General features: G+C 51.7%; 1 protein-coding gene across 1 annotated transcript; it reads left to right on the plus strand.

Moving 5' to 3' along the window:
• The first annotated feature begins 889 nt into the window (after nucleotides 1-889).
• Nucleotides 890-1,872, plus strand: TEX44 (testis expressed 44). The gene has a single exon (XM_051999570.1). It carries the CDS (start codon nucleotides 949-951, stop codon nucleotides 1,729-1,731), a length of 783 nt encoding a protein of 260 aa, XP_051855530.1. The 5' UTR covers nucleotides 890-948; the 3' UTR covers nucleotides 1,732-1,872.
• Nucleotides 1,873-11,260: the final 9,388 nt, after the last annotated feature.

The following is an 11,260-nucleotide window of genomic DNA, read 5'->3' on the forward strand; positions in this document are numbered from 1 at the left end:
AAGGCCCTGTTAGATGGGAGACCTCCCTCTCCCAACCATAATAAGCTCATTCTGAAGTAAAACCCTCCTGGTCTAGCCCAAGAAGTGCCTCCTCAGAAATACCAGGAATCCTCATCCTGGAGATAGTGGAGAAGTTGGGGCTTCTAAGTTCTGTGAGGGTCAGCTGTGAATTTCTCAGGATTTGCCGCCCCGAAATGAGGAAAGGGATCAGCCCTTCCTCTTTTTTGTAAGTTTATTTATTGTTATTGTTATGTTGTTATTGCATATTATATTGTTAACATTATTATAATATTAATATACATCGCTTTATGAATCATGTTGGGAGAGAAAAATCAGAGCAAAAGGGAAAAACAATGGGAGAGGAAAAAATGGAAAAAAGAAATGAACGTAGTACGTGTTAATTTACATTCAGTCCCTTAGTTCTTTTTCTGGGCTGCAGACGGCATTTTCTGTCCAAAGTCTACTGGGATTGCCTTGGATCACTGAAGCGCTGAGAAGAATCGAGCCTTTTACGGTTGATCATCGCTCATTCCCAGGCCTCTTCTGACAGACAGAGGAGAATGAAATCTGGACTCCGGCTAAGCTGCTTCAGGGAAGGACCCCATTCTGGGTGGAAGCTTGGACCCCACCCCACTCACTTCAAAACTGTCAGTTCTGTCTCACGGGTATCCCACTCCTCTCACTCTATAGCCCGACTAACCCCAAATGCACTGCCCAGTCTACTCCAGTGCCTTGCCTCCAGGGCCTGGGAATTCTCCCAGATGAGGAAGCTCTCCAGACTCATCTCATGGACCAGGATCCTACTCCTAGTGCCTGTGACATCATCAGCTCCCCCCTGGCCCCTGTGACCTCACTGCCTGCAAGGGCCCAGCCCACCTGGGCTCCTGGGCCCCCAACAAATCCATGGCCACTTGCTTCAAGACCATCTGCAAGTGGCAGAGGGGATAGATGAGCTCCAGGGGAAGCAAAAACCCTGAGACCATCGGGAACAAAGACAGGAAAGGGAGCCAGAACCGGGACAGCAGATCCTTGTCCAGCAGCAGGGCAGGGTCTGTCAGAAAGTCCAACGATGGCCGGAATGAGCAGGACCTGAGCCCTGGCCAGGACGACGAGGAGCCCTCTCAGGCCTACCTGGATGCCGGGGAGGCCCTCCCCCTCTCCAAAAACCCAGACTTCATTGAGGATGACAGCCCCATCCCCAACGCGGAGCCCTCGCTCATCTTCGAGAGGGAGGGGGCCTCTGAGCAGCCTTACCACTCCTACGTCTACAATCCCCCCGTGTGCCTCGTAGCCATGCCGGCCCACTCTCCCAGCCAGAACTCCAGCTCTGCCTCGCTGGAGGAAGCCGTGGACAACGGTAACTACATGAGGTCCATTACCAGCCTCGTGGGGGGTGGGGAAGGGCCCATCCGCTCTCTGTCTGACATCCTAGTCTGGACGGAGACGGCCATGGGCACGGCCACCGAGCTCCTGAACTCCAGCCACACGTCCGTGACGGACATACTTTACGGTACGGGAACCACCCTGCGCTCGATGACCAGCCTGCTGGGGGGGGCTCGCAGCGCTCTGACCGATGGGATCTTGAACGGGACGGGCACCATGCTTCGGACGATGAGCCAACTCTTAGAAAACATTGAGAGAAGAACCATAGAGGGCATCCGCTATGCCTTCCGCTTTATGACCCACCGCATCTCTCTCCGTAGGGCTAACACTAACTGTGACAATGAGTAAGACCTGCCGCAGACTCTGGGGCTAAGGTGGCTGGTTTGCCTGCCCCCCGTTTAGCCCTCCTCCTACCTCCTCCCCCATCTTTTCCAGGGCCCCTTTTCCTTAGACCAGGCTAATAAATCACCAACGCCGTTTATTTTTTAAGCCCCTGTCTTGTCCCTTGTCCCCCGCGATGGGGCTGGGGGTGTGGGGAGCAGGGCTTCTGGCTGCCCAGGGGAAGGGACACGGAACAGGCGGCCCCATTGAGACACAGGACGAAGGTCTGGGCAGACCCGAGGTAAGTGGTGAGGAGTAATACTACTCACTGGCAAACTTGGATGGCGAGAGCCTGGACTTGTGCAGGAAGGGGAGGTGAGGGGACGGGGAAGGACATGGTGGAATCAGGCCTGAGGTTGAGTCAGATGAGCAAATAGCTGGAGACTTGGGCCCTTTTCCTGGCTTGAAAAGGGAATTAGGGCCTGGCAAGAGGAGGAGGGTAGGAGTGAGCAGCTGCAGGAGGGGGGCGGCGTGTCTCTGGGGCTCTCTAGGACTCGGTGGATGGGAGTCACTGATTCAACACCCAATGTAGGGGACGGCTTGGAGTCCAGCAGGGCTAGAGAAGATATGGATCAAGGAAGGCAGTCAGGGAAAGGCTTGTAGCTGGAGGAGCCAGGGGCTGCCAGGAAGAAGTCTGGAGAATGTTGGAGCAGAAAACACGGAACAGACAGGATGTTCAACAATGAGGATGTGCGTGGGGAGAGGGCGTCAGAATGGAAAGGTAGGAGGGGGCTAGGTTAGGAAGGTCTCCCAGTCCTGAACAGATTTTGCATTTGATCCTGGAGAGATAGGGAGCCACTGGAGTTTATAGAGTGTAAGAGTGGCACGGCTGGGTCGCTTTAGGAAAATCACTGGTGGCCGAAGTGGAGGAGGGAGGGAGAGATTTGAGGCTGATAGAACCAAGGGCAAGCTATTGTAGTAATGGAAGCCGGAGGTAAGGAGGGGCTGCGCCAGAGTGGCGGCAGGGGCTGGGAAGAAGGGGGCAAATTCGAGAGATGTCACCACAGTGACCTCAGCGGGCCTTGGGCACCATATTGGAGGGAGGGCTTGGGGACAGAGGCGTGAGAGAGGAACCATCCAGGCCAGCTCCTAGGCTGGGAAGCTGAGGACCGGGAAGATGCGGGAAGCCTGGACGGCAGCAACGCGGCCAGGAGCTAGGGGGAGGCTTTAGGGGGAAAGCTATGAGCTCCATTTTGGATGTGCTGGAATTCTTTTTTTTATTAAAGCTTTTTATTTACAAAACGTATGCATGGGTAATTTTTCAACATTGACGCTTGTATAACCTTTTGTTCCAAATTTTCCCCTCCTTCCTCCCACCCCCTCCCCTAGCTGGCAGGTCGTCCCATACTGCTAAATATGTTGAAATACGTGTTAGCTGGATATGCTGAATGTCTTCCTGGCCTTCAGATCTAACAGGTTGCTCGCTTTGTCCACCAAAGAAGCTTCCGTTCCTTTCTAGTGTCTGCAGGAGGAGGGCTCAGGCTTCCTTAGCACAGAGCGGGGAGGCAGTCTAAGGTACCAGGCCCAGTCTGAGGCATCTCGGCCCCCTGGGTCGGCGCTGAGTGCTCCCCTCGGGACCGCTGTGGTCCTCACTGCTCCCCCTCACGTTGTCGTGAGAGAAGGAAAGCCTCGGTGAACCTTCGAGGTGCTATGGAAGATAAGGGATGGTCAGTGGACCTCTGGGCTCATCAACTCTACTTTCCCAGAACCAAATCGGGCAGAACACTGGGACTATTAACAGGAAAACGGGGCTTGATCATCAAGTATGTGGTAAGTGACTTTCCCAGGCTTCTCTTCCCCCACTCCAGATCCTCTCCAGATGCCCCTCTGGCTGCCTTCTTCCTTCTGCTTCCCAGCCACCTCCCAGCCACCGGGAGCCGGTACCACTTTACCGAGCTCACCCCAAATCCAGGAAGGGTTTTGCATTAACAAGCTGATGGTGGGAGATGCACTTACTCCTGTAACAGCAGATGACCTCCTGTCCTTGGAGCTTAGGCCTTCCAGATCTCTAAGTAGCCCCTTTGTGCCAGGTTCCTGGGACATCCAAGACGACTAGCTCCCTCCCTCCCTCCCTGAGGGGGCTCTGCTCTACCTGTGACCACAATGAAGGGAAATCCTCCCGTTCCTAATCCCATACGCCTCCATCTCCTCCCCTAGATTCAAATAGCGAGGGGTTAATTGCCAGAGGAGCTGTCAAGACACAAACCGGCCCTCGATGGGAAAAAGAGAATTTCCTTGGAGGTAAAGTCAGCCAGTCTTGGCAGCGACCTAGTGTTGAGGAGGCAACAGAGCGGAGCATAGTGGGAGGACGGTTCCCTGGAGGACGGATCTTGCGCGCCTGCCGGAAAACTCAATGTTCCTGGGACCCCGGACTAGCCCTAGGATGCTCTAAGGTTCTTAACTGCCTGATAAATGAAACGGGCAGGAAATGGACGCCTACTTCTAGGTATGATGGTGAGAAATGTGCTGTGGAAGCTTGTCTAGAAGAAAGAAGGTTGGATTTGGGGTCTGAAGATGGGATTTGGAATCCAGCTCTGGTTTCAAGCTTGGTGATCTGGGTGAGTCCTTCCTCTCTCTGGATTTTGTCTTCCTCCTATGTAAAATGATGGCGTGAAACTATTTAAAATATGTAGACACATTAAAAATGTTAAAATATTAAAAATCTGTTAAGAATCATCTTTTCATGTGATTGGCTTCCTTGTCATCCTGTGTATTCTTATTTTCTGCATTTAAGAAAACACGCAGGGGAGTCGGGTTCAAGAGATCCCAGCAAAGACCATCTCCTCACTGGCTCCAGGACAGACAAGTTCACGAATCCCTGTGCAGAGAACCCCAAGGCTTCATTCAGAAATGGACCCAAGATCCTGGGTCCAGCAAACACCAGAAAGATGGCAGCCACACACCGGGACTAGGCAAGATCTAGGCAATTTACTGTATTGGTAGCGAGAGTGCTTTCGGGTGAATGTGGACACGAGCGAGGCCACGGCTTAGAACAGCTCGATTTTCTGAATTCCCAGATTTCGGTTGTTTCCGTTTTGATTCCTTGTTATTTTCCTGTGGCAGTAGGAAGCGATCAGCTGTGGTTGGTTTATTGTCTACTAAATTATTCCTCCTCTCCCCCCTCCAAAAAAAAGGGATTGTGGGTTTGAAGGGTGATATGGCGGCAGGGGATTTAAAATGTGCAGGGGATGTGTAGGCAAAGCCTTTTTAAGCATTACAAAGAGACAGGCAGGTTGGGGGAGAGCAGAGAAGGCTGACTCTGGTGTCAGCAAAGACTTGGATTCAAGGTTTACACCAGAAACACAGGGGCTGAATGATCTGGACTGGTCTTGGTTCTGCAGGCTACCACGGCCATGAGTTATGGCTAGTTAGTTGCCAGCCTTCGTGGGCTTTTGTGCGGATGAACTTTCAGAATAGTACTCGAAGGGGAGACTCCCCAGGGCAGTCGGTAGCCATCTCTGCCACACTGTGATAGATCCCCTGGAGCTGGTGATCCCTTTGGGAGGTTGGGACTTTCATCCTTGACCAAATGAGGGGAGTGCTGCTACAGGCTTTGGGGGGAAGACGGCCTAGCGCGAACTGGTTCAGAGGGGAGAGGCTGCAGAAACTCCCCCAGAAGTAGGTTCATTTTTAAGCAAAGAGAGGAGAAATTTGACTAGAAGCAGGAAGAGCTGAAGGGAGCTAAGGGAAAGAGGGCAGCAGTTGTGATGGTAGAGACTCTGAGCTCCTCTCCAGAAGACAGAGGAAGAAGAATGGGAATGGCCTCTATAGTCACTGGCGTCTCTCCATTAACCTGGACCATCTCACTAACCCCAGGGATATAGAGATATCCCCTTACTTTTTAAACCACAGCCAGTGACAGTGACAAGTTAATGAGCCAAGATGGGAACTGATAGGATAGAGCTATATATATCTTGGGAGAACTGCCCTGCTTTATAACCCTCCTGTGCCTCTCTGTCCAGGTATATCACCATAGCACTTCTTCCAACTGATCAGGAAGGAGGTTCACCCTTTCTTTGACATGCAGCAGCCAATCAGCTGGGCTGGTTGCCCAGGCTTACCCAAGATCACACAGTAAGGAACAGAACTGAGATCTCTTGATTTCAAATCAATGGTTTGGCCTCATGGTTGAGATCCAAGATCATGGAATTATTGACTTTTAGAGATGAATGGGACCTTAGAGATCGTTTATCCCTGTTGTCCGGGGTAAGATATGGGGGCATCCGACCAAAGTCCTTGCTCTGACACTGAAGAATTCTTGTTACTATTTCACAAAACGTTATCTCTTTCGTGATTTCAAAGACCTGCTGAATTTTATTTTATCTTTTTCTAGTATTGAAGATTATTTTTTTCTTAAGGAATTACTATTACAATACCTGGAGATAGATAATTGTTAGTCTGGAGATTAGCAATACTTAGTGTTTTCTGCTGAGATTTTAAGTCAACTATCATTTATTTACTATCCATGTGGAATTCCAGATTGTAATTATTTTCTTGATTTCTAATGATTGATTTTGCTACCAGGATGTTTTTTTTTTTTTGAATACACATTTCTTTACAAGTCATGTTAGGAGAGAAAAATCAGAATAAAAGGAAAAAAGCCATGAAAGGAAAAATAAACAAAAGTAAAAGAAAAAAAAAGAGCATATCCCTTGTTGTTGTTGATTGACATTCAGTCTCCACAGCTCTCCCTCTGGATGCAGATGACATTTTCTATCCAAAGTTTATTGGGATTGCCTTGAATCACTGAACCACCGAGAAGAACCAGATCTTTCATAGTTGATCATGGCACAATCTTGCCATTACTGTATACAGTGTCTTCCTAATTCTGCTTCTTTCACTCAGCATCAGTTCATGTAAATCTCTCCAGGCCTTTCTAAAACCAGCTTATTTATCATTTTTATAAAACAATAATATTTTGTTGCTTTTCTATGCCATAATGTACTTAGCCATTCTCCAATTGATGGGCATCTACTCATTTTCCAATTCTTTGTCCTACCTGCTGCTTTTTAAAAAGGTTTTTTATTAAGTATGTAAAAACAAAACTGTTCTCTTGTATTTCTAATGTGAAGGAGAAAGAAGCTGGCACCCCAGGCCAGCTGAACTTTGTCTTGGTTCTGGCAGGAGCTGCCATGGAGACCTTGGGCAAACTCCTTCCCCCATTAATCTTTTATCTTTGACAGTAACTCCTTTCTTTTTTTAAAGTTTTTTTTTAATAACTTTTTATTGATAGAACTCATGTCAGGGTAATTTTTTTTACAGCATTATCCCTTGCACTCGCTTCTGTTCCGCTTTTTCCCCTCCCTCCCTCTACCCCCTCCCCCAGATGGCAAGCAGTCCTATATATGTTGAATAGGATACAGTGTATCCTAGATACAATCTATGTGTGCAGAACCGAACAGTTCTCTTGTTGCACAGGGAGAATTGGGTTCAGAAGGTAGAAATAACCCGGGAAGAAAAACCAAAATGCAAGCAGTTTACATTCATTTCCCAGTGTTCTTTCTTTGGGTGTAGCTGCTTCTGTCCAGCATTGATCAATTGAAACTGAATTAGCTCTCTTTATCGAAGAGATCCACTTCCATCAGAATACATCCTCAAACAGTATCATTGTTGAGGTATATAATGATCTCCTGGTTCTGCTCGTTTCACTTAGCATCAGTTCATGTAAGTCTCACCGGTCCTCTCTGTATTCATCCTGCTGGTCATTCCTTACAGAACAATAATGTTCCATAATGTTCATATACCACAATTCACCCAGCCATTCTCCAATTGATGGACATCCATTCATTTTCCACTTTCTGGCCACTACAAACAGGGCTGCCACAAACATTTTGGCACATACAGGTCCTTTCCCTTCTTTAGTATCTCTTTGGGGTATAAGCCCAGTAGAAATCTGGGTTCAAAGGGGATGCACAGAGTAACTCCTTTCTAGCTTAGAAATTTGGTCAAGTTGCCAAGCAGGAGAGAGCTGAGCTTAAGAGTCAGAAAAGCCCGAGTTCAAATTCATCCACAGACCTACCATAGCTATGTGACCTTGGATAAGTTAGGCACTACGCCTCTGGCTGCCTCAGTTTGCTCATCTGCAAAATGGGGACAATAATGGCTTCTCCCTCCCATAGTTATTGAAAGGATAAAATGATTTATTTATAAAGAACTTTGCACATGTTAAAGTGTTAAATAAATGCTACTGTCATCCTTAATGAAAATCAGTGGGGGAAAAAAGTTTTCATGCAATAGGACTGGATTAATAGTGCACTTTGGATTTCTACTACTTTGGTTTCTATCATTTATTTATTTAATCTTGTACTTTAATCCTAGTGATGTTGTTATTGAGTCGTTTTAGCTGACCTCCTTTGGGGTTTCCTTGGCAAAGAAAACTAGAGTAGTTGGCCATTTCCTTGTCCAGCTCACTTGACTATTCAGAAACAAAGGCGGCCATTCCAGCTTCATTTTTCCTGTAAGAAGCCGTCTGGCCGGCCGGCCAGGAGGAGAATCCTGCCCAGTGGGAGGAGCGGCCTCCAGGGTGACTCGGCCGGTTACCGGCTGGGTGACTCTTAATTTAGTCACTGACCCCCTGTCTCAGTGCCTGGGACGGTTCTAAGAGCAGCTGCAGATCTGGCCGGAACTGGGTGCTTTCTCACCTGGGTTTCCCGGCACTGGTCAAGCCCAAGTCCTTCCTGCGGGTCAGAGCAGATTCTGGCAGCCTTCAGGTAAAAAAAGAATTGGCCCGTGGTGGACCCCCAAAAATGAAAATACAATAAACAGAGCTGACGTTCATCGGTGGTTTTCTAAGTGATCCCTCTCTCCTGGCCTCTTCTCCATTTGAGTCTCAGGCGGCTGCCGTACCCCAATGCGGTCACAGGGGCTCTAGGATGTATGGAACCCCGGCCATTTTATACGCATACATCAATTACATTCATAGGAGATTTATTTATTTGTAGAAATAATATTCCTATAAAATATATAGGAGAAATATATTTTTTGTATAGAGAAATAATTTCGTTTGTAGAAAAATAATTCCGTATTATTTATCCCATGGAATCTGTCTCAGCAGGGCTCAGAGGACCGATGCCCACCCAGATTTGGCCCCCACTGAGGGACTTAGGATCCTTCCCGCAGAGCCGCCACTAGGAATTCTGGCGCCCGGGTCAATGGCGGAGCCTGGGCCGAGGCCAGAGCATCCCACAGTCGGCTCTGAGGGGAGCACGCTCTTAGAAAGGCCAGCTTGTGCCTTTTGGATGACCCAGCCTGGTCCCCCGGGGGGAAATGAGGAGGAGGAATGAGGGGAGGCAAATGTCAGGAGAGGTGCCAGAGGCAGGTGGGTTATTGCCAGGTAGTGAAGGAAAGACCCCCTCCTCAGGATGGAGCTTCCTGCCCCCTTCCCATCCGGAGCCAGGTACCCCTGCTCTGAGAGCTTGTGGGAGAGAAATTGGCGGGAGGGATCCCACACCCGCAGACCTTGAAAGGGGGGCAGTTACAGGGCCCAGAGCCCCCCGGGGCAGCTCCCAACTCAGAAGCTCCTCTGCGAGGTTCAGCCAGCATGTCCTGAGCCCCCGTCGCCACAAGCAGATGGCACAGCTGATCTAAGCCTGAGAAGATCTGGAAGGAATCCCTGCAGGAGGCCATACCAGGTCAGATGGAACGATGGGCGGGAGTGGGGGGAGACAGAGGGAGGGGACCCCGCCCCCGGTTCCGTGGCCCCATTCTGTGAACCCAGATCAGGAGCTGGGAAGCAGATGTGCAGGATGCCCCCAGGATGTGGCCCCCTCGGGGTGAGAGCAGGCACCCAGAGGTGGCCAGCCGGGTGCAAGGGGGGCAGCCCCGGGGAGGGAGGGAGCAGAAGCCCTTTTCCTGCCACAGATGCCCAGCAGGGCTTTGGAAGGGGGGGGGTCAGCTCCCTCCCACTGGGGGCCTCAGCCTGGCATATGTGAGAAGGGGCAGACGCGGGGCTGGAGGGGCCCCGGAGAGCAAAGTGTCACTGATGTGCCGCTGGAAGAGACGCCAGACACCCTGCAGTCCGCCTTGTCCGTTTTACAGCCCAGGAAACTGAGGGCCACCTCGGGAGCGTCCTCCTGATCAAGTCCAGCCCCCGCCCGGCCCACGCCTCCTCCCACCGAGGAATCAGGCACCGGGAGCCTTGGCCGAGATCACACACACAGCGCAATGTGTGCACCCGGGCCCCCTGCTTCCAGAGGCCGCTGCCTCCGCCTGCTGCCCCTGGCCAGAGGGCAAGGGAGAGGGGAGCTCGCCAGGGCCACGCCCTCAGCTGCCCCCTGGCCCCGCCCCCGCCAGAGCTCCGGCCCAGCCCCCACGGTCTCCATGGCGACGGTGACCTCACTCTCGGGCCCAGAGGGAGGGGAGAGGGCAGACCTGGTAATCTGGGCTGGTTGCTGGGGCAACCATTCAGTGACATCAAGTCAGGGAGGCTCGTTCCCAAGGCAACTGGCCCGAGTTATTTGTGTGTCTGAGAGAAGCACTGCCCCCACTGGCAGCCCCCCCCATTGGGAGCCTCCCCCAACTGGGAGCCCCCTCCCCCCACTGGCAGCCTCCCCCAGAAGGCCTTGGGCAACCCCAGGAAGCAATGGTCCAGCTGGGGGCAGGCCTGAGAGGAGGCCTTTGAGCCTGGCCAAGACCATGCACTGGCCTCCCCCGGAGAGACTGGGAGACGCTCAGGCTCTGGGCTCCACCCCCAGGCCCTTCCTTCTGGCCCTGAGCCTCCGTTTTTCCAGCTGTACAAGGGCCCTAAGTCCGCCCCTCTGAGGCCCGTGGCTCATTCGAAGAGCTCAAAGCCCAACTCAAAAGGCGGCTCTGGACGCCGAGGCCCCCGGATTCTGAGCTTCTAAAAGCTGCCCGGGCTCCCACAGAGGCTCTGGGCTCGTCTCAGCTTTGCCTCTCCTGAACCCTGGGCCATGTCTACAAGGGATCCAGCTGGATTCGGCCCTACCAGGCTCCATGCGAGGCCTGAGGATGAACAGACCCCAAACCTCTCCCCGCCCCTGGGGTTCATATTCCAAGGGTGGGGGACAACTAGGAACCCTATAGACAGAAGGCTCTGTGTCAATCCCAGTGGTGGAGAGAATCCCAAGCTTGAAGCCCAAAGAAGCAGAGGAAAGCTGGCTAAGCCACTGTCCTAGACCAGGGCTGGAGCATTCTGGGGAGGCCTGGAGCATTCTGGGGAGGCCTGGAACATTCTGGGCAGGGGCTGGAGCATTCTGGGGAGGAGCTGGAGCATTCTGGGCAGGGGCTGGAGCATTCTGGGAAGGACCTGGAGCATTCTGGAGAGGCCCTGGAGCATTCTGGAGAGGCCCTGGAGCATTCTGGGGAGGGCCTGGAGCATTCTGGGGAGGCCTGGAGCATTCTGGGGAGGCCTGGAACATTCTGGGGAGGGGCTGGAACATTCTGGGGAGGAGCTGGAGCATTCTGGGCAGGGGCTGGAGCATTCTGGGAAGGACCTGGAGCATTCTGGAGAGGCCCTGGAGCATTCTGGGGAGGGCCT

This window comes from Antechinus flavipes, chromosome 4, assembly GCF_016432865.1.
Source record: "Antechinus flavipes isolate AdamAnt ecotype Samford, QLD, Australia chromosome 4, AdamAnt_v2, whole genome shotgun sequence".
Lineage (NCBI taxonomy): Eukaryota > Metazoa > Chordata > Mammalia > Dasyuromorphia > Dasyuridae > Antechinus > Antechinus flavipes.